The sequence below is a fragment of the Falco biarmicus genome, chromosome 5 (assembly GCF_023638135.1).
Source record: "Falco biarmicus isolate bFalBia1 chromosome 5, bFalBia1.pri, whole genome shotgun sequence".
Classification (NCBI taxonomy): Eukaryota; Metazoa; Chordata; class Aves; order Falconiformes; family Falconidae; genus Falco; species Falco biarmicus.
In genome coordinates, this window is record NC_079292.1 from 28,102,957 (window position 1) to 28,127,651 (window position 24,695).

The window sequence follows — 24,695 nt, forward strand, 5'->3', positions numbered from 1 at the left end:
TGTAGAACGAATATATTGTAATTTTGGTTTGCATTTTTTTTCATCCTGAGCGGTCTCAGACTGTAACCATCACTACCAAATTCCAGAATTATAAACTGCCAGCAGTGCACATCCCAAACCCAAGAAACTCATACATAGCAAGCAATGCCATTTTGATACTGAACCAAGAGCATCTGGATCATTTTGTCTTGCTACTCAAAATTCATGTCTCAAACTATTGTTCTGTCTCTATCAGGGGTTCACTAATTATTAAAGCTGCTTGTTATTACATGCATCTAATTAATATTATCAGTAAGTCAAGATTATATACACACTTCAAAAGAATGACCCCAATAACTACCACTTCAACCCATAAGAGAATTAGGATGTATTAAGAAAAAAACCACACTAAGATTAGACAAAAAAAAAAAAAAAAAAAAAAGAAAAAAGAAAACTTGATCAAGTTTCAGACCTTTCTGAAAGAACTACAAAAATAATAGATAAATAGAAACTATAATAGAAGCTTTAAAGTTCAACATCTGACAGTATCAAAAAAATCTTACTTGAAAAGTCTTGGACAAAAAATGAAACATGCTGAAAGAATGCAGACAAGTGGTAATGAACAAGTGGAGAGAGCTATCTAGTAAGGAACCAAAAGAATATAATTTAGGCATGCTTTTATTGTGGCATATTCTAAAACCAGGGATGATACCGTTTAATGAAACTTGTCAGAAAGTGTAACATTGAAAGTGTGGCACAAATGTTCATGGAGAACGACAGCTATGAGAAATATATGCACAAACTATCGTGCCTAGAACAACGTAAGCTGATCTCAGCATGCAGAAAAAAAAATATTTAATGCATTTCAAGAAGCCTGTTAATGAGGAAGAGAAGCATGGAATACTTAGGAGTGGTAACTACTAGGGAGAGGCATGCACTGGCAAAGAGAAAAGGCACAGCAAATTTGATCATTGCATTTAGGTCTGTCTTAGCATTAAAAGACCCACAGTACCACACGGAAGCAATATGACCATTGGTCAAAACCAGGTTCCAATTCCAGCTGGAGAAGTGGCACACAAATTAGATGGGGTTTTAAAACGAAAAATTTCAGAACGCTGGAAAGATTGAGCTTTGAGGGAAACAAAAGTAATTCCTAAACATGCCAGTTTAGCAAAGTAATACACATGTAAAAGTTGAGATGGGGGAAAAAAAGTATACGAGGTTTGCAAAACCAGCAGCTAACAGAGAAAACCAAAACCTCACTGAGCATCAGCAGTATTTAGTCTCTTTAGTCCCTTTCGGTAACATACATAGGCACATAGATACATGCTCTTTTTTGCATTAAGAGTGAAGTGCATTTAAATAAAAAGACTGTGAGATACTATCTGATAGCTCTATTGAATCTATTGTATCTGCCCAAATGGTTTAACTCAAGCAAATTGATAGTGACACGATGGTGAAGGCTACGACACTATTTCCATTTTAAATCATGCCTCAGACATTTGTAATTCTCAGGGAGAAAAACCAAAACAACCGTACCTATTAGAAATACAACATCTTATGCATGGATTCCACTTAGGAGCTGTAATGCAGTGAGAAAGTTGCCATATGACTTCAGCTATTTGAGTTCACAAAAAAATTCCTTCCACATTCCTTTTCTCATTAGAAAAATGCAGTTAAAACAGAAAAAAAATATTTTAAATTGGAGTTTATTGAATAATTATTGCACATAATAACTGGAGCTTTTGTTGCATGTGAAGAAGTGTTTAAAAATAGCAGAACTTGCAGCTGTCTGAAAACTACATGTTCAATAGCCTTAAGTCATAACTTCTCTCAACTTGAGGCTTGGAACAATGCTATAAAATTTTTGCACGTGTGATATCTGAAGGGAGAAGAGTGATATAGACCTTTTGGGCTTTTACAGCTCAGGATTTTCTAACTAATATAAAGAAAGCTTACTGTGCTTTCAAGTTGGAAATTCCTCTGAAAATAGCATGCAAGCTATGCATCACCTGCAGTGATTTGTAAAATATCACTGTTAAAAACACACCAATGCAGTCAGTGTGGAAGTCTGAACCAATATGGTTATTGGATTTGCATTAAGCAGTAAATAAGACACAGTAACTATGACAAAAAACCACAGCTGTGTTATTGGGAAACACCTGATCTCATCCCATTGAGTTTTAAGAGGGAAAATATCTAATTTTCCAGGGTATCTAGGAGATTGTTTTTTTCTCTTCATCACAGTGGAACATGTATTTTCTGTACAACTGGCTCATTAGCAGACTCCAATCACTGACTGATCCCCTTGTTTTGCAGGTAGAAAGGACATCTCAGAACCAGTTTAAACTTGAGAGTGGTGCACTTGTATCCCAACACCTCGCTCAGCTAGCAGAGCCAGCACAGTCCTTTAAGATGGCACACTACCTGGCTTGACATATTCTGCTTCTCAGCAGGGATTCCTGCTCTTCCTTAGACGGATCCATCAAGAAACATTGAGCAAAAAGATGTGGAGGTAGTCTCTGAATGAAGAAGTTCTTTAAACAGGTATCATCATGCATGTGCATTATAAAAGGGCACTGTGCAAGCTGTGATCTCTGCAAGCATTCTGAGTGCTCCCAATACACAGAAGTCCAGCTTGCCAAGCACAGCTGGGCTTAGATTCTTCCCAACAGTATAAACTGACTGAACAAAGTGTCCTGTTAACATGGCTCTGCTGTTTCTAATACCCACATTAATTTGTTTAGCACTATCACCATGACCTGTCACTGCAACAGACCTTAGGTACACACTTCAAGACCTGGCTTACGTCTCTTAAATCACACACCAAAACCTTCCCTTACTGAGTTATACACCAAAGCTACACTACCACAAGTTTGTGTGAAGGGTCTGGCTCCCTCCAAGTCATCATCTCCTTTCCCCCCGCATCACTGCACCCCTGGCACCTCAAATCGATGCAGGTGCAAATGGAGACAGGCTGTGGTCCTGTGCTTTTCCCAGAGCCACAAGAGGAATGGTGATGATGCTGCTGACAGCTTGGTGTGCCCTGATGACTCTGGTTCAACTCTACAGAGGAACACACTCTTCACTAGCATGGATAGCGTTTTAGTTATTTTCCCCTCTTCCCCAAACTCTAGCGACTGCTAGAGTCAGACTGCTTTGGTATCTTTTTTTTTGTCTCCTGAGGACACAGATTGCAAACTGCTGAAGCTCATCCTCCAAATTGTGCCAGGTGTATCACACACTAAGCTCTTGTTCTTTAGTAGAGACTACTGCATAGTAACTGCTAATACAACCTCCAAGAAGATACATGACTACTGTAGTTATCTGATCTCCACTGCTCAGATCGGCCTGAAACAATTTTCTTTACATGTGCTTGCCTGGCTCCTCTCGGCTTCCCTCCTGAAGTTTCCACTCTGAAAGCCAGTGTGTGGTGTAAAAGCAATTGCCTTCCCTGGATATATACTCCTTTGTTTTATTTTCAAGCAAGGAAAGAGGTGGTGGTAGAAAGAACTAGTAAGAAATTTCAAGTAAACTCAAAATAAACATATTTAATTACTTCTAATTAAAATGCAGTAAACATTAATAGTAGTCTTTTAGTGATGCTAAATTTTAGAAAAATTGCAAATTTTAACACTATGTTTAAAATATCCCACTTGTGCAATGCATTTTATAGCCACATAACACACAGCAATATAAGATGCTATATGGACTCAGATTAGAGAAAGTTTAGATATTTCATATTATTTGCTTTGCCATATGTAACCAGATTATGCTGCTGCTATTTAAAGAACACATATTTTTGCTATGAATGCTGTAAATGAGACATGCACATAGAAGGCAAAATAAAAGCTCTAAAGAAATTACTTGGGTTTTGCAGAACAAAAGTTTCAGCCTTAATACTGCATCTGCAGAGTGAAGGTAGGTGTGATATAACTCAATACAGATAGCGACCATTAAAGAAATGTGAATCTTTGATGAGCACAGTATTAATATGCTCTCAAACAGAAGGGGGGGGGGGGGGGGGGGGGGGAGGGAGGAAACCCTGAAAAATCTCTACTTACATTTCTAACTTTCCTTACACTGAATCAGAAGGTGTGATGACAGAATACTTAAGGTGGCTCACTCTGCAACAAGAAGCAACCAGGCTGAGTATTGCTCTGGATTTTTGCCAAATGTCATTCTTTGTCAACTCTGTTGTAATTAGGAATCCAGCTCTTTGCACAAGGAAGCAAGACTTCCCTTTGCATACGTCTCTTACAGAAATTGAACTGCCTTAAATATGTTCATGTACCATACTATCTATGACCAGGAGAGGTTCCTAGTTTAACAAAGCTTAAAATGAAAAGGTTACACCTGCTGTCTTAACACTAGAGAAAGAAATGAACTACTGTTCAGAAAAAAGAATGGCACTGATGTAGCTTGGGCTGTTCAAAAAGTAACGCCAACCTTTGCAGGACATTGGGGACACGTGATGCAGGAAAGGAAACAAAGTCACCTAATTCTGGAGAATAGTGTTTAGCGTGTTATCTGATAGCTCGCGTGTTCTCTCCTTGTTAATGTGATACTAAGTGGACATGACTTCTTGACAGGATCTCTCACTCTGAAGCTCACCTGTTCCCTCATCTCACTGCCCTTTCATAAAAGATTATCTAGGAAAGCAAAACTTACACCAATTAAGGCAAAGAAACTGCAAAACTGGAGATTTAAAGGCTGCAATAACTCTGAGTAGTTTGAACTGCAGTCAACTTGTGACAACCAAAAGAAAGCAGGTTTTTAAACCACATCTAAGCTTTTCCTCATAAAACCAGCATCTAGTCTTTCCCTTGAGATACTACCAACATATTTCATCTCTTCTAAACAACATTAAAAGGTATTACCAGCTTAATGTGAAGATGCACTACATTGAGAAACTGATCTAAGACAATTAGACTGCAGCAGAATCCTCCTCTGCTGTTTAACAATACGGAATGAAAACATTGTCATTTATTTTCACTTAAAAAGAAAGTCAGAGTCCTGTGACTGCATTGATAGGAACGATGTACACATACTTCTGGGCGTATTGCCTTGAACTAAGGAAAAAGGAGCTGGTTCTTTCAGATGGAGTGGCAGTGCACAGAAGTCTTCGGTTCTGACTCCCTTTGCTCTCGATAAAAGCTTGGAGCAATGAACTCTCAGGAGATTAGCGTACACACACATACACGCTAGCTCCGAAAACTTTAGGCAGCATACATGTTTCTTTGAGTCTTGTACATGTGTTGTGTATAATGTGCTCTTTTTGATATTAAAAAGTTGCTAAGTTGTTCTCAAGCTGGAAAGGGTTTTCCATTTAGATAAGGCCAATAGCTACTGCACAGAATAAGCACATGTGTAACACTGGAGGCTGAAAGCAGCACAAGCGTTAGCCGTTTTACCAGGGGCTGATAAGAATTATTCCATTTTACAAAAATCCTACTGTTATTTAACCCCAATATGCATTCTTCTGGTGGCACACACACCACTGCCAGCAATACCTTCCCACATCACACACTTCTCTTTTGCAGCAGATTATAACCAGCTGTCCCTCTATTTGGCATCTTTGCATCTAGTTACTCTAGAAGTCCCCACACCTTTTCTATATGTTGACTGCTAAAAGTACTGCATGAAATTATTATCTATACTATGCACAAAAGCAGCCCTCATAGGCATGTGAAAGGAAGAAAAACATTTAGATAAAAGGAATGAACATTTCTGGGGGTTTTGCCTGAGTTTCTTCAGTATGTTAGCAGCACCTGCAGATTACGTATGGTTCTCTCCCTTGCAAACACCTATTTGACATCAGGGTGGGCTCTGCTCCGTGTTCTGAAAGAGCATAATGACCGTGCATTTATTTATCATCATTCACACATTATTAGGTCTAACACTAACCTAGAAAACATGCATGCACTGCTGGATTTACCATTAAAAAAGAAAAAAAAATGCTTGCTGCATGCATTCAGTTGATAGGACCTGGCCTCAACTCAGCATCGCTTCAATTACAGCTGAAATGCAATAATCTTGGTGGGAGGATGCAACGGCTATTCAGTGGCATAGAACAGCGTCGAGCGACTTCTCCTCCATGAATTTGAAACTGCTTGGGGCATTTAGGTTGGCAGAACTCTAACCCACCTGGAACCATGCCAGCAGGGTTAACATGCTGCTCTTGAAAAGTGAGCCACTAAGGTTTTAATCACCGCAAGTGGCAAGGACTTAATTTTTCATCTCATTTGAAATATGCCAGTCTCAACAGTAGATCAAGCTTCTTATAAAACATCATCTACTAATCAACACTATTTCCTGGTTCATTGGACTGCCTTGGATGTCTCCTGTTATGAGTACTGCAGCAACTCTGCCTGGCTTAGCCCCTGACTGGGAAAACCACAGTCCGCTACGGCAGGGCACAGGACCACATCCCACACACAGTACACACAGACCACTGACACTTCAAAATTCAAGTCCAAGTTTCTTCTAACATTCTTCACTTCCTATACCAGTAGAAGGATTCTGTCTTTGACTAGGCAGCAGGGCTGGTTTTTAAGACTGCAGCTTTACACTAACATCCCATCTGTATGAAATTACACTGGGGGGTCTAGAAGACATGTTGGGAGTTTGCCTCATGCAGCTCTCTGCCTCTGCACAGCTTAGATGGCCCAAAAATACATGCAAGGAGGTCAGCTTAGCGAACTCACATGAGGACAAGTATCCATATGAAGGAAAAACTCTTTAAATAGATGGGCCATTTATAAACCTGAGGTTTATACTGAGGTTTTGAAGAAGTTCAGTGTTTCAGCCGGCATCACCTTCAGTTCTGAACAGATACTACGCATAAGCTGCACTCCAAGAAAACTAGTTCATCTAAGAGAATGTTGTTACCTGCAATGTAAACATCAAGATACTTATCATTTTTTAATTCAGTTTACTTTCCACAAGAATACTAAAACCTGAATTGCGTCAATATATGCAATATTGTGATAAACCCTTCATATGCTGCAACTTATAAGTGTAACTGAACTATATAGCAACACTGTAACAATAAAATTCCACCTTGATTTTTCAGCTCATCACAACCAATGAGATTTTATAGCATGTTTTTAAGGACTCCGAAAAAAATGAAAAGGTATGATGCTAAAGGAGGATAAATGGATGGCTAAATCTCACTAAAATCTAAATAGGTTTTCACTTGTAATTCTAAACCTTCTTAAAAAACCCCCAACATCCCAACTCAAGTTCCCTGGACAAGGATATGTGATTTTAATCGTAGCTTTTATCTTAAAAAAAAATGAAAATAAAAAAAGGTGCGTGTTTTGATCACATTGCAAATATTTGTTTGTAGAATATTTCATATTCACACATACCCCAGAAAGGTAACTGATTTACAGTCAGCCTTGCTGATCTGAACATGTAAAGCCCATAACACAGAAAATGAAAACTGTTGCACGAATGGTAATATCCACCAATTCTCTTTAAAATAGCAAAAGAAACTAGTTATCTCTGAGAGATTACAGATGAGCTATCACCTTCCACAATATCATGATTTAAAACACTCAGAACAGAAAGAAGCCTCTTAAACGAACGTGTTAAAAGTTTCTCATGCAAAACCAAACGCATCCTTGTTTCATATTTAATTTGAATAGGATACCCAACATCTGAGCTATGAGAGTTTTTCTGGCTGGTGACTCACTGCCTGCTGAGACGGACTCCACGTATAGGTAGCACACGATTGAAGACTAAATCCTCAGAGCTGCACCTCAGCTCCCTTTAAAGTTAATCTGAACACACTGGACTAGAAAGGAAATGAAAAGTGAGTTTCTCTCCCTTCCTATGGCACTGGGACTTCCTGTGTTTTAGCGATTGGTCAAGAACTATTATTTCCTCCAAGCTATTCCCAATTGTGACTGTCAGACGTAATTAGCGTTGTCTGCACACAAGCACAAGACATTTGTTTAAATACGCCTGGAACAAAAGTCCTACATGCATAGAAACCCAGAGAAACATGGAGAAACTTGGAGAATATTAAGATTCAAGTATGCTGTACCTGAATGAACATGCTGCTCTAAACATTTAGAAATGCAAAGTTCATTTGCCGAGATGAATATCCACAAAAATCTATGCAAGATAAGGGGTATTAAAATTATTCACTCTCCAATTCAGGATGGATTATTTGGCCAATCTGTTAAGCCGTACCTCTCAGACGCACAGAATCAGTACCATCCTCCTCCCCTCAGGGAACAGAACTCATAACGTTTGAAGAAAAGTATGCTCCATCCCAACCCAATTCTGTAAGAATACACAGTCTTCCTTTAACACAACTCTTTGGAATGGGAAAGCAGCAGACACTAACATTGCAAATGCAGAGGGCAAACAAGTTCACCAAAGAAAATAAATTAAGCAGAATGCTGCAGATTGTAAAGTGCCCAGAATAAAGGCTATTTAAGTTGTTATCGGACTGTTTTAAACACACACACGCAGAGCTGAACTTCAATTTATCTCTCATATAAAATACCACCTCTGGCAGCGTGGCGTCATCACTTATAACCATGATTGAAACATTAATCTCAAACCAAGTCAGAGAAATTTGTGACTTACTGTGTTACCACCTGAAGACCCTATGTTTTCCAGCCTTGGGCTAAACACAAGCCAGATCCAGCCCTGCTCAAGTTTGACATTGCTTCTCAAAAACACAGGTATGCTATGATAGCTTTTCCTTAACCGATCCAAACAATACACATTTATACACAACATGCAGACAGAATAACATTTTACCTAGTCACACACAGCTGTTCAAAGAAACAAAATCCAAACTAAATATATAAAAATACTGTCTCGTCAAGTCAGAAAGCCGTGTTCCTAATAAGCGTAATTACAAAAATGAAAGATTAAAAAAACCCACTAAGTTACAGATGAACTTTAATCATCCAAGTGTCTTGCTACATGAATGAGGGTCATGTCTTCAAATATCTTCTAATTTGAACTCTCCCTGTTATCCATCCAATTATACATTTCTCAGGCTCTTGAAGAATTAAATGGAACTACCTACACACACAAATGAGTTATCCTTTCCTAATGACTTACACACTCACTAATATTCCCTTCAGTTGCGAGTTTGAGAAAACAGGTACACATACCAAAGGTGAAGACTGGAAGAAGACACTGAAGTTAAGAGCTGTATGGTAAGTTATAGTGCTCATCTGCGTGTGGCAAAACTCAAAGAATTCAAATGAGCTTTCTTAGTCATAATTTTAAAAATCAGAAGGCAGACTTCCTTGGTCTTAACCTGGACTCTTACCACTTGTCTGCAGAAGATTGCAATGAGTCATTCACCTGACTAATGCAAGAGAGATACGGGTCCCATAATCCCCGAGTGATCTTTGTCTACACAATGACTTATTCGGATGCTAAAGATCCAGATTAAGCTATGCTAGACTTGAAAACATGCGTGTAAACATCATGCAGTGTCTACTCTTGAACAGCTCCAAGCATGGATATTTTTCACAGGAAGAAAGAAATGTTTCAGACACTTCAAGAGTTTAACTGTAAAAAGTTACTCTGCAAGTAACTGCTCTTGGGACAGTAGCGTTATTCAGAACAACAGCCTGGAGCGCCAGCTCCTGAATGCCAGGTATGCACCTTCCTTGTGTCCATGTAAATGCCATAGCTGCTCATCAACAGCAGGAAGATGCTGGCATTGCTGAAAAAACTTAAGGCCACATGCCTCAAAATCAGATATACGTATGAGACCTAAACATGTTCTACTTCCACATCTTTCCCAAACAATTCTCTCAAATACGTACAAAATTGAGGCTTGTCTGGGTTACAAGCCATTTCTCAGGAAGTTTGGCGCAAATTCCTGTGCAGGGAGGTAACAATCAGTTTTGTGGTTTTGCTCCCAGTAGCTAAAGTAATTTTTATTCGCTTTTCAAATGCCAGGAATTGTTACTAATCACTAACATTTTCATTAACTTAAAGCACCCTCGGTGGCAAAACTCAAAGAGAAAAAAATAAAATAGGAAAAGCTCCAGCATGAAGTGAAAGCACTGTAAAATAATAAAGTTACAAGGTCAGCCCTTAAAATAGGCTAGTTGCACTTCTCTTTTATCCTGCTTTAAGCAGTGGCTAGACTCTCCATTTCCCACCCCCTCCCCTAGAGTCACCAAAAATACTCAGTGCAGTAAGGGAAAATCTGAAACGCTTGAGACCAGTAACACAGCTATCAGACGATAACCTAATTTGAAACTTATGCTTTCAAAGGCACAAAGGTGTCTGATGATCCAGATGAAATAAAATCCTCAAGTATAGTAGCAGTAGACAGTGCAGGAAGCAACATAGGCACTAAACAAAGTCATACATTGTCAGAAAAGGGAAAAAACTGATCTGACATGACAAGTCAAGACAAGTGACAAAAGTTCTGCTGAAAAAGGATCAGTAGGAAATTAAAATCATGACAGCATTTCTGTTCAAAATGCACAAGACAATAGAATCCTTTTATCATAAAGTCCCATTTTCTCCTCCAGTTTTATTATAGCCAAAATTGCAATTTTCACATCACAATGCAGTGAAAGAATCCATGACTTTCATTCCAATATAATGTAAATAATTTACTGAAAAAGGCTGCCTTTATGAGTCAGCTTCTGCATTTTGCAGTTTTTATTTTGAATCCTTAAGAATCACTATCAACTTTTAAGTTATCTAAGCAGGTCTGAAAAAACAGAGACATCTTTGTGGGAAGGTTTTGAAAGAATGATATACATCCCCTTGAAGAAAAGTCACGTTAACTTGATTTCATTTTCTATATGCAGCAAATAAAACTAGATAGCTGAAGAAGCGAAAGAAATACATTTTCACAATGCTGGATTTTTATAGATATTATTACTAACACCTCATTATTACTTCTAAAAAAACCCTGGAGTCAGCATCTTTATACCACGTATTTTCTGATTTACTTATTTAGGTACAGCCAGGGTCTAGCTGGTTTATTTGTTTTGAAGGACACAACACTTAAAAGACCCCAAGAAACAAAACCATGAAAATCCGTTACAGCTCTCTCCCAAACCCAATGCAAACACTTTTAATCCACTTCCTCCATTCCCCACTTCCAGCTGCCACTATGCTTCTTACAAAAATAGCAAGAGTCGTGGGTTTAGGTTTTTTTTCAGACATGAATTATTAGGAAAAGTTAGGTACTACTCTCCTACAGAATATAAACTAGTGTATGCCTCTGTCTCCATAGTCTACGGATCCCAGCTATGTGATTTGGTTTCTGCCACGGATAAAGTTTTATACTATGGCACTTATTACATTGATTATTTTTTTTCCCCCAGAAGTGCTGCAAATTAAATGAAGCTCTTCAGTGAAAGGCTATTTAGCTTCACATTTTAAGCTTTTTTTAAAAAATTCTTCCTCATTAAATCCTTTCTTGCAGTATTGCACTGGAAATTATGCTTTCGATTATGATACAACTTCTTAAGAAAAGGTATAGATACAGTTGTCTTCCCAATTACAGCTTTATCAGCATGCCTTCTGTAAAAGTTATTTCTCCGTCTAATGGCAAGACTTAAACCAGGCACATTTTCTGTACACTTTTTTTTGTTCCCGTCTCCTATTTTCCTTTTTCTTTGAAACCTGCCTCTCCTATTGGCTCTCTCCCAATGCCTTTCTTCTGTCTGCATCTCAAGCTTGGCTGCCTTTCTCATTTTGTCTGTTTCTCCTGTTGCTTCTTCCTTGCTAGACTGATGCATACATGAAGACTCATTCAACACAAAAGTAATCAGCGTCTAACACTCAGCCTACTGCAAGAACGGCTAAAGGATGCTTCCAAATACTCAGCAACCAGACATGGTTAGCAGCCAGGAGCAAAGTGTTCACACTCTGGCATGGGTTTAACTCTTCAAACTGGTTGACTACACAGTACCTGTTTGTTGATGGGTGGTGGTCTCCTAACCAAGTATACTGGAAATGCTCTGTTGAAAAGATCCTTGCTGCTTTTAAATCATTGATACAGCTGTTAGAACGAAGAAGAGTTAGTCTGTGGGGTTAAAGCAGATTTGGGGAAAGGCAAAAAGGCTTACAAAATGACAACGGTGAGAACTCTGTTACCAAAATGGCAAAGCTGATATCCCAGTATCCTTTTTAAAGCCCATCACACACTAATTTAGAAAGAGGTATTGGCTTTGTTTAACTCTTGAGGAAACCAGAGACTGAAATGATGCTGGTCTGAGAGACTTGCTACATTCGGTTCTGGACCATGGCCAAAGAAAGCACTGCTAGACTGAGGGGCCAGTGGCAATTTTAAAATCTGATATATCTAGCCACTGGAGCTAGACACTAATGCTTTATACCACCACAATTCTAGCACCAGAAGACCTTACGTATCAGATGCAAAAATCATGTTATTTTATCAACACCTTGCTTCACACTCCCCATCCCTCATCAATTCAAATGTGAATTTTAGCAACCAACATCCTACCAAAAAACTAGAGATGTTCTGAGATGATGTGTAATGATGTATAATCTGACAGCTAGGTTTCCATGCTTCCAGGTCACTGCAAGCATCAGGTTTTGGTGGGTAACAGGTCCTACCGTCACATCGAACGCAAAGAGGGCAAAAGGCAGTACTGTGAGAAGATCAACAATTTTATGCTTTGATCTGCCAGGAAAATGCTCTGACAGAAGACGCTACAAATAAATCCAAATTTGTACACCACACCAAGAACTGGTCCTGACTCGATGATCAGCAATACAATGCCAGTGCTTGAACACACATTATCAGAAACGAAAGACAACAAAACTTAATGCCTGGCAAAAATGGCATTTGTTTCCAGATCATCTTTAAGGGAAAGGAGCTGAACCTCTGTGAAGTGAGTGAAGCAGTATGAAGCAGAAGACAGAAAAGAATGATGCAAGAATTAAGGAGCAAGTTTGACTCCCTAAAAGCTATCTTTTTCCCCACAAAAAACCTCAACTACTAGAAAGACTCTCACGTCTTCTCCCTCTTGTTCTTCTGACATACACCAGCACAATTACAGTATAAGATGGGAACAAAGGTCTGATGCAAATATAGTAAGACTATGAACAGTATTGCATGCACAAAAGCAACATGTTTTCTTTGGTTTTCCAGTCAGAGAAGTGTGCATGAACTACCTATGACTTCAAAAAGACAGAAAAAAACCCAAACCCAAAACTGACATAAAGTGGTTTTTTTTAAAAAAAATCATTATTATTATTAATTGAGGTAATAAAAACAGGCAGTAAGCACAGGTAAAAATTTCATTCCATGAAGCTTAAAAATAAGGTTATCATGGCGCATGTTGCACTCACACTTCACTTTTCTTTGTTTCAATTATGGAGAATGCAATACACATTCTTAAAGCATCAGAACCCAAGGCTCTCCACATTATCACAAAAGGTAATACTGATTATTATTAGCTGTGGAAAAGTATCTAGGCTTTCTCAACTGCCCTAGTTTCAGCACAGTACTGTTTTGCTTTAAATACAATCAACAAATTCTATGAAGTTGATGTATTATTGCAAAATGTATGTTGTTTTACATTAAAGCACAAGAAATAAAGCATGACCATCATGTTTTGCAACTAATTTATTTTTTTCTCTTTTTTAATCTGTCTTACAAGTTTACCATGACATTTTAGTGACAACAGCGCTAAAATAACTCAAAAAACAAAAAGGAGACTAATTAAAAATAGGCAGACAGTGAACATCATGATACATTGGCATAAAATTATCCCTTCAGTGTCCTTTGTAAAAATACTGCTAAAAACCCAACATTTGCCATGGCAATACTGAGTCAGATTGTTTTATAAAATATATAATTATATATGCAGATCCTCACAGTGCAAGCATTTTGTTAGCGCATATTACTGAAATGAGGCACTCTGTATTTAAGGCAAGAAAACATTTTCTCCTTTCTTGGAATAAAACTTGTATCAGTGAACTGAACTTCCAACTGACACAAAGTAGAAATCTCGGAAACCTATCTGCCTTCCTCTCTCTCCCCCACTATTTCTGTTATCATTCAGAGAGCTGTTTCAGTATTTCTTACTATTAAGTACATATGAAGGAAACAGCTCCTCTCAAGCTGGACAGGACTTTTTGCTCTTACCAAGACTTTGGCAACGACAACTAAGACATCGCGCAAGCTGCTGGGTAGATTGTGTACTCTGAACACAACACCACCAGTTTTAGCGTAAGTGGAAATACGAGGTTATACGTTTGAGAAGGGGGTTAGCAACACCTACTGGTCATGGTGCATACTGAGCACTGATTTGTTTGTTAAATTAACAATAAAACCCAATAGATTTTTCTTACTAAAGCACATAGATAAATTTACCTATTAAGTCTGTTTGTCACCAGAGATAATACTTCTAAGTACATCAACTGATGAAGTTAAAATATATCACCTCTCCCAATAAACCTTGTTCTGCTCATACCCTTAGACTGTCATGGCTACATTATTATTAAATTATATCAGCACTAGTCATTTCTGAATCCTATCAGTAAATAAATACTCATAACACGAGTTGAGCTCTAGGCTTTCATATAAAATGGGACATAATGAGTCTTCCTGACAGTTCCTTTAAGTGACTGAAAGATCGACACTATATATTGTAATGTGCATGAAGTCTTCCTTCATTACTAATTATTGCCTACTCGAAGCAACTTATGGACCACACAATCTTAGCAGCAGCACTTACTCTAGTCAATAAATATCTGCAAACTATTTAAACACCTTCAATTTTTCAGTATTTTTATGATGTATTCCTTTAATCTGCAAAAATTAGTTTTTCTTCCAAATTTTACTTGGAGTAAAATACAAAAAAAAAAATACAACAGAGTTTCCTGATGCACCTCATCCCTTCCAAAAGAACCCACCAAACACCAAACCACACGTAGGGCATAAAATTACAAACATCATTTTCTAAAAATACTTCATCCAAAGTTAAAATGTCCTCAACTGTAAGTATTTTAAACCAACCATAAAAACCCTGCATTCAGCAGCTGTATTTAATGCTTGCTTTAAATTTCCATTTAGAAAAATACTGTATTCGTTTTCTGAAGTTGTGTCTATAGGTCCTCTGATACACTAGCCTTAGGCATTAGAAGTTTTCCTGGTTCTCATCCAACTTTGGAAATAATATCTTCTTGCTTTGGGTGTTAAAAGGATTCATACATTATTTATAAGGACTGCTAAAATCTAACTCCTGGATCTAACTTGCAAGAGAAAGAGTATAAAAAGTTACATACAGAAAAAAGAAGCACAACTGTCCCCATTTCAGTTTTTAGCCTCTCTTTGTATGTATGCCATGTATCGCCAGATTAAGTCTGGAGTGCTCATCTCTCACTCCCCATGTTCAGATACTTGTCTACAGCCACTTTGAGCCTTGTTGGATTTGATATTGCGTATTTTCAAAGTATGATTTTCCAAGGAGGGGAAAAAAAAAAAAAAAAAAAAAAAAAAAGAGAAAAACTGCCGGCTAACTTGTTATGCTTCAAAGATGCTGGATTTCTGACAGAATGGTGTTTGTTTACCTCCTGAAAAAAAACAGGCTAAAGCATTTCAAGAAAGTAGCTAGAACAGGGTAGCTAAAATACCTATTCACTACTCAATGTCTTATTCCTCTGTACTTCTCTCTTATTAATGCTGTCTACATATACGGTATTTACATTTTGTCCTTCCTGGTTTAAGAGTTAATTGTTAGATTTTAAAAACAACCCTTTTAACAAACGTGACAAGGGGGAGATTTTAGTATCTTCTTATCAATCCAAGAAAATATTTCTGCTTTGAACAGCAGTTTTACTTCCTGGGTTACATTAAGTCAAGAGACATTAAAATGCTATTGATCTAAAAAATAACTAACTATGTATTCAATGCAATTAAAAAAACCCAGAAAAGGTCGGTCTACAGAGCTTCGGAAATACTCACCAGCTTAAGGAAGTCCTCACATTGCTACTGGAAATAGCATAAGAAATATTAAAACCATTGTATGTGACAGCCCTTTACACTTCAGATACATGTTCCTGACTAATTTCACCTGTTCTAACTGGAGCACATAGTAACTGCACCTATCTAGCTGAATGTGATGTATGAAAGACTGAACATACACAGTTTACTAAATCACTGAAATACAACATTTGTAGCAGCACAGCAATGGATTTTGTTTACCAAATAAGGTGATGTCATTTATGTTCATCTTTAGACTGGGAAGAATTTCTACACATACTTCAATGCGCATAGTTTGAGATCTCAGTTCTTTAAAAAGAACAATACACATAACAGAGCATGATATCCATCCTGTCCTCAGGGAAATTATAAATTAAGCAAAGTAGCTTGTGAGGATTGCATCTGTTCATTACAGTCTTTTGGAAAGTAAAGTTCTTCTGTCTGGGATTTTTGTACACTGTCTGTAAGCTTACATGTGTTTATTCCCCCACAAAGTATATCTGTGTGATATTCACTGTTCAAAGGGAAAGTTAGACTAGGTCACATTTCTTAAAGTTTCATCTTACTAGCAATCAAGTCTCATGTAGCTGAAAAACAGAAAAAACAATTTTGCTTTTTCCACTGCCACTGTTAAAATTCTCAGGCTAACTGCAGCTCGTGGCATTTATATAGTTGGTTTCACTGCCTCTGTGGGACAAGAAAGGGATTGAAAGCAGTTGGAACAGTGATGATGAAACCCTAATCAACATTAGCAAAGAGAATTAAAAGCAAGCACTGAGCCTCTGAATGACTCTTACTTCCTTATTTTAAATCTGAATTAATTTTAATTGGAAGAGGTGGTTTTGTGGTTTTATTTTTGTTAAATTTGTTCAATGGAAGAAGAAACAACTGTCAGGATCTGGGAATGCTGTGCCAGTCTTGCCAGACTTCCTTCTACCTTTACCAAATTATGTAAGCTCTTGCAGTATATATAAGAGGGTGGATGACACATAAAAGGTAATATAAAACATTCATTTCTATGGTAATCTAAAACCTTAAAATTTAAATGCATTACCAAAATGTGTATTAACATGGTGTATTTTAACACCAGTTAATCTGGGAGGAAAGTAAAAGAGTGGAAACCGAACTTGCCACAGCACTGCTACTACCTATTTTGAAACCATGGTTGTATAACGCCCAGTGGGTCCTTTCCTAAAGACTGCTACGGGGCAGCGCAACTCGAACTGCTCAATGATGCAAACAAATAGGCAAACACACAGGGGCTAAAACTTAAAGCAAAGAACTAATTTCGCACCTTCTTGAGAGGAGACAATAGGTGGCATATAATCAGGGATGTATTCCTTCCTTTCTTCTGCATCTTTACTTCCCGGCTGGGGAAACTGCAGGACATTGTTCTTGCTGACCGGAAACGAAGGGATTTGATGTGCGAAAGTGACAGGTTCAATATTGTGTATATAATCTTCTAGCTCATGCAGGTTAACCCCCATAAGCTTGAAGGCATCACCTACATCGTCCAAAATTGGATCTGTGCGGCCATCTGTAACAAAAAAAAACACAACAAAAAGAACAATATTTTTGCAAAAATCCACTTTAAAAAAAATTGACCCACAGATCTACACTTAGAGATTACAACCCGCCACAGCGCAGCACCAGTAATGGAGATCACTGCCCCCCATTTCTGCCAGGCTTACTGTTCACCCGGCTGTACACTGCTCCAGGGTAAGAACACACTCGCATTTAAAAGATCCATGTCACTCTGTTTCAATTCATACCATTAAGGAACCGCATGTGGTTCAAGAAGCAAATCAAGCAAAACCAAGGGAGCAGCAACAAGCAGCTTTACCTGGCAAGTCAATTAACATTGTGCAACATCATTTCAAATAATTCGAATGAAACAAGCCCTTAATATGCAGAAAGTGCCCCTTTACCAGTATGTAACAGACTAAACATTATTTTTCAACCTAGAAAAGGCACAGTTTCATTTTGTTGAGCTGATTGTAGTTTACAGGTAGCAAAAAAAGAAGATATCTTGTGTATCTCTTGATAACAAAAATACTTCACATACTATCTTTCCACCAGATGAAATCTACAGGCTTCATAAACTATGAGTCACTTTACCTACTGGTTATATACCTCCTGGATGAAACAGGAATATTAAGTAGAGATATGATGAGGAGAGAATGTTTTATACTAAGCTTCAGGGGCCAATTTCCTGGGGCGCAACTTAAGTCTGACTCTACAGCAATTTTTTTTTTTTCCCCATTATGAAAAGCATAGCGAAACCTTACTGACCAAGCAGTCAGTATCTTTATTCTAATACAACCTCCAAGAGAGGATGCAGTTTGTTCTACACATGCAATTTGGCTCAAAGATTTAAACTATACCATGCAGAGGTCCTCCAAGTACCTTGGTTTCCCTGACCTGACAGGGAAATCCCTCTGAAGGCCTCTGGAGGGAGAATTGGATACCTGGCTTCGGTAGCCAAGGCACCACTTTGAGTCTCAACCTAACTTTTCATCATAACAATAACACAAAAAAAATGCCTTAACCCCCAAACATGATTTTAAAAAAATAATAAAATTATACCGAATCATTAAATTTCTGTATAGTTGGCTTATGAAGATATTACATCCCTACATGATAATAAGCTGTGATTTACTTTAAGAAGTCATTATAGAAAATGAGCCCATGCTTATTGAAGGAACACAATCGCTATTGTGAAGCCCCAGCTTCACAGAATGGGGGAGATGCTCTTTTGTTTGTCCTTTAACCTAATCTCTTCTTGGTTTATCTTGAAGCCAAAGCAGTCAAGCAGGCTGGTTCTCACATCACTGGATGAATTCAAACCCCCAGCCAAGTTACGCCTGCAGGTACATTTAGAAAATAAGAATTTTGTTCTAGAATTTCTCTTCTTAGTCATGTGGTGAAGATAAGGGTAATACTCAGATTATGGTTTTGATTCTCAGCTCTGTAACACTGGCCTCTTGTGTGACTCTGGGCAAGTTGCTTCTGTTTTAATTCTCTTCACAGCTAAAAGGGAGATCAGACCAAGTTATCGCCTCTTTTGCCTGCCTGTATTTAGAACATGAACTCTGTACAAGAATCATCTCGGATTTTGTGTTTGTATAATATCTCGTACAAGTGCAATACCAGTTTCCCCTACAGACTCCAGGGACAGAGAAATGTAGAGACTTACATAAATATTAAAGGAGGATATCACCACTCTGGAGTAGTTATGAGATCCTTGTAGTTATTAGGCAGACAGAAGAGCATTTCATCCTTGAAAAATTAAATTATAATTGACACAGCTAAGAATTTTTGCTTTGTCAGTTTCAGTTGCTTTTCAGACTACAAAGATACCTTTGAGCTTATCGAACCATCTTCTAAGGTGTCAAGACTTAACTGGTACAAGTTTTACAGCCAGTTAAAAAGAAAACTTTTCAATTTTGGGAAAACTTTTCAACAGTCCCGGGAGCCGAGTGTATTTATTCCCTGGACACTCCTGAAATCACTGGCAGTGCTGTTTGCAGAATGGAGGATTCATGGTGAGCCTCACAGCACTCATTCCCAGGTGGGCAATGCCTAAACCTGGAAAGAGTATCAACAGGCACGGACACACACGGTGCTTGTGTCCAGTTTCCCTTGGAAGAAAAACCAAGTGTACAGGCAAGGAAAATGCTGCAATACATTCTGCAGCTGGACACCCTGGGGCACAGGACTGCAAGATGCACCACAGCATCTACCCCATTACTGGGGCTCTATGAAGGCATTTCAAGTACCTTGCTCGGTGTGCCCCTCTTGACACCAGCACTGCCACATACTCAGGGTGAAAGTTTAATCCAGTTTATCACTGCAATAGGAAAAGGTCTTTTCCTAGATCTGCACGTGATCTTTTTAACCTCCCAAAAAGCGTGCCGACGTGACTAGCAAGTGCTAAATGCTAAAAAAGGACCCCTTCATACAAGTGCTTATTAAGAACACGTGGCACAGAAGCAACTACTAAGTGTAATTGAAGCATGGAAATAGTTAAGCAGCCATATCAAAAACAATTATGTGTGTTAGAAAGCAGGTTCAAAAGGTGACCAGAAAAAAATTGAAGAATACTCAGTTTTCCCATATCTTTGACATTTGCTTCCAAAAAGGCAAAGCCAAGTCACAAGATAAGATTAAAAGCTAAAAAAAAATTTAAACCTGCAACTGTCACAGGGACAAAAGGACTGACCAGTTAACCTCTCATTTTCAATGAGTGTCATCAGTGGTAAAAGTGTACACAAAAAAAGTTTCAGGTCTGTATTTATATCTGTGCTTAAATCAAAACACTTATCAGCTGAAAATATACACAGCACAAAAATGCATTAAATGTAATTTTAGGTGATTCATCCAATAAAGACATGTGCCTTTATACTTTTATTTGAACAGTTAAGCATTCCTCTTTTTTCTCTGGTTTAATGAAAATTCACTAAAATAGCAGAAGCCAGACACATGAAAGAGAATGCTGACAAACATGTAACATACTCTCTCCTGGTCTTTCATTTAGTCTCAGGCTTTTTTATGTAAGTAAACGATGCCAAGGAAAAAAAATTAATTTGTGCATCCTGAACTTGTCTCACTATTCTTCAGATATTTGTGCTATCGTCAGTTTAAAAATGAGCTGAAGCCTCCCAGTGAAATAATTAATCCAATGTCACACAGCAGGTCAGTGCCGGATCACAAACAGCTTTGGAGCTTTTGGTTTCCAGCCTCTTCTGTTCCCTATACCATGACACTTCAAATACTATCTGTTGTCCAGGATTGGGAAGAGATGGAAAGGGGTGGAAACAGTTCATCCATCAAGTTACAGCTACCTCACAAACAGTGAGCTATGAAAATATCTTTCTCACAAGCTTTTAAGCTGTACTATCTCCCTGAATGGGAACTGTGCTCCAAAACTGATATAGCTGCAGCAAACAGCAGAGCTAAATTAAGACCAATTGGTCTCAAAACAGCTCACCAGAAACCTGTGGGAATGGCCACGCAGTTATGTTACTCTCAGCTTCCCTACGCATGAAAATGAATGCTGTGTGAGGAGGAACCTACGCACAGAAATGGATCCCCCATAAAAGCACAGCACTGAAATGATGGGGAAACAGAATACACACAGAGCCAAATATTTGGGTGGAAAGTTATTCAGCCCTCAACTCTGCTGCTCAGCATCACCTGCAGATAAACCTAGCTGTTCACAAGGAAAAATCAAATCAAATAGAATGAGGGTGGTGCACTAATTCCCCTTCTAGCAATGAAAGCTCACTTTCAGTTTGTGGGGAAACAACATTTTTGGAAGCTACTAAAGCCTAGTTATTTTCGTAAAAGTCCCAAGAATTCCTACAGCCCTCCAACAAACAAGCTGACCAATGCTCACGCCATCCAAAGAAACTGTGAGGGGGTGGGTGAGGGTTAGGGAAAAACTACCTTTCCTTAAATTCAGTCTCAGGAATAGCTGACTTACTTTTGCCAAACTCACCCCCATCACCTCATCCTCCCTGGCCCAAAGTTCATAGTAATCAGTGAAAATTTAAGAACCGAGTAAGTACAGAACAGAGGAGCTTTTAATGTCATGCTGGGTTTTTTAAAGGGAGCAACTACAGCTCTGTGATAAATATATTGAGAAAAATTAGTGAGTCACTACTCATGCAACACATACAGTCTATTATAAATAGCTCAGCATTCACTCTCATGTCTGCTATAAAAGAGATTCTTCTTAAATTTTATTTTAACCAGAAAATTATTAGGTAGCTCCTCCATATTTTTATTACAGACTTTATCACAGATTCCTTGTGCTTCAGCACATCACACAACCCTGCCACACATTAAATACCCATGTATCTAGACTGGATAGTTACTCCAAGATAATTCTTTCAAGCAGACAACATGTTGCTTCCATCCAGCATCCACAAGAACAATCAGAAGCATACACAGTGGATTATTTAAGAAGTATATATATGCCTTACTTGAGTGCACTTAGTGGGGGGAGAAAAAAAGGAAGAGTCCTATTAATGTAGTTACCAGTCACACAAAAGCATCTTGTTGCTATTGCTGCTCAGAGTCTGCTCCTTTTCCTGGTAACTTCATAAATGTCAAGCAAGACCCCAAGTTGTTCTTCTTTATTGGTAGCCAGTAAGAAGTTAATTAGCTTAAAAACATCAGCATTTAAGGTTATCAGGACATAGAGAGGTATACATAACAGACGTTACGGGCCCTGAATAGATACTTGTTATAGCAGTCATTCAGCATCAGTATTAGCTCATTTGAAGTGATCATCAACATCTAACACCTTGATAGAGGTTATTATTGTATACTGATAAGAGTGAACTAACTAAAAAAAACCAAAATGCAAGTGAACAGAATTACAAGGTAAATTTGACATTTAATTAGAAAGAAATAAATATATGGCTGATGCCAGATGAATTTTCTCCACTGTGGAGAATTCCCAATGAAAATATCAATCTGCTCTTTACATCCTCCAAAGAAGAGATCTGCTATAATGAAGTTAAGTTTTACTTTACAGGAGATTGTGCAGTGACATTGGAGCAGGTTTTGAGCCAGCTCTATCTTGGCAAAACATTTTGCAAGATCTGTCATTTTCCCTTCCAGTTACACTGTTGTGCTCACCAGAGCAGAACCTGCCTTTCAAATAAAACGGCAGTCTCATTATTAATATCAATTTTATTATATTAATGTTATTTACATATATATATATATAATTAGTTTTAGGTATTCCAGCAAGGAACAGGGAGTTGGACTTGATGTTCCCTATGAGTCCCTTCCAAACTGAAATAGTCTATGATTCTAAGTTTACATAAAAATAATCTTCAAAAAAATAATCATACAATGTGAAACTAAAGACCAACTTTTAAACTGTATTTCTTCATGGTAAGCAAATTTCAGTAGGAAAAAAACCCAACAAAACAGCATATCCAAGCATATGTTCAGTGCTGAAAATCCAAGAGAAGAGTATTGAAAAACCCACTTCTAGATCCAACACACCTCAAAGTTAATTATCTAGTTTATCTGCTGCTAAAAGCAGAAGTGTAATAATCTAATTTTGTCCTGCTGAAAAATGCCCAGGTGCCCTCTGTGATTAAAGTTAAGTATTTTCAACCTGGTTGGTTTTTTAGCGTAATAGAAAAAACAGGCAACAGGCTTTTGAGGGCGTAAATCATGACTCCCCACCTCATCCCTCCCATGAATTGTACCACCCATGTAAACATACTGGAAACTGAATTCTCTTACTGGATGTGCTAAATCAAGAGGTGAACTGCAACATATTCTGCACTTCTATAACCAACCATCCACTTCCAAGCTGCACTGGCATAATTCCTAGCAAATGAAGCAGATACTGCTCCGTCTTCACTGGACAGTTCCCCAATACAAAAAAACCCCAACCAATACATGCAAGAAAATCCAGAGCAGTTAACCCAAAGCACCAGCTGTGCCACCACCTCTGTCAAACCACATGGACTGTGAGAGCAAAACAAAGCAGCATGTAAGACAACTCTTCCCTTTTCACCTCTGCTTAAAACTACCATCAACACAAACGCAGAACTCTGCTCTCAGAAACCACGTCTGTTTTGTAGTTCAGTACCTTAATTACATACTCCCAATACTGTTTTTCAAATGTTTTATTTATATTTTACAGTAAAAACACGTGAAGCATACAGCATATTGAATAGGCTTCCTCTTACAAGCTTTCCACAAATTTGAACAGCATAATGTCATGTACTTTAACAGGAAAACCCTTATTTTCTGCCCTGTAAGTTCACCCTCTCCTCCACCCTCAACACAGTATTCAAAAGCATTTCACAGCATCAAACACATCTCAAGCCTGCTTTGCAAATCCTTTTGCCTTCTCTTTGCAGCTACAGAAGCTCCCATCAACTACAGCTACTGCAAATGCAAAGAAACAACAGCAGAAAAGTAATGAAAATCTTGAATGTAGCTCTCCTAATGGGATGTAACAGCTGGAACAAAGATCTAACACAGCTGGGAAAGCCATCATTTTCTTCTGCAACTGAGAAAATATGTGAACAGCAATGACATGCTTTTCAGAGCAATACCACACTGTCTCAATTACGTCAGAGTAAATCCATTCAGTTTCGAATACAAAGATTATGTCCCTCCAGCTGACAACCCTGCTAACTCAAACCCCACTGGTTTGACTCAGAGATAACACACTGACAATAAAGATGCTACAATTCGAATTTAATTAATTCTACTTATGCAAAACCATGGCAAAATTCAACTCATTCATCCAGAGCTGGGTTTGTACAGTAACTTATTTTAGGAGCAAAAGGCAACAATTCTGAAAAAGCAGGGAGATGTCAGCTGAGCATTAAGATGTCTTTTTACAAACCTTTTAAAGAAAGAAACACAGGAATAAGAGAGGCAATACAAAATAATACTGTATCACTGGCATGGAAACAGCATATTCCCCTTCTCCTCCACAAAAAACCCAACAACCCAAACCCAAGAAAAAAGGGCTGTGATACTTCTCCATTCACAAGAGTACAAAAAGAATTCCCCACTCTCAGTAAGCACACCAAAGCAAGAGAGGGATACCTTAGTTCTCCACGTTTCCAATTTCTCAAGCACTTCGCATGTTTTCCTCCCAGTCTTACAAACACTGCAACACCTGTGGCAGAAGCAGCTGAGCTTGGGGGGCAATGCTACTCAACAACTCATCTCCTGCACAAGCAGTGATCCAGTTACA

At 38.2% G+C, this 24,695-nt stretch overlaps 1 protein-coding gene across 2 annotated transcripts in view; it reads right to left on the reverse strand.

Moving 5' to 3' along the window:
- TAF3 (TATA-box binding protein associated factor 3) overlaps window positions 1–24,695 on the reverse strand; it is a 120,327-nt gene that overhangs the window by 90,441 nt on the left and 5,191 nt on the right. For both annotated transcript variants that reach the window (XM_056340021.1, XM_056340022.1), the window contains exon 2: window positions 17,244–17,486. In XM_056340021.1, the coding sequence (XP_056195996.1) occupies window positions 17,244–17,486 (243 nt within the window). The remainder of the gene's footprint in view (window positions 1–17,243; window positions 17,487–24,695) is intronic.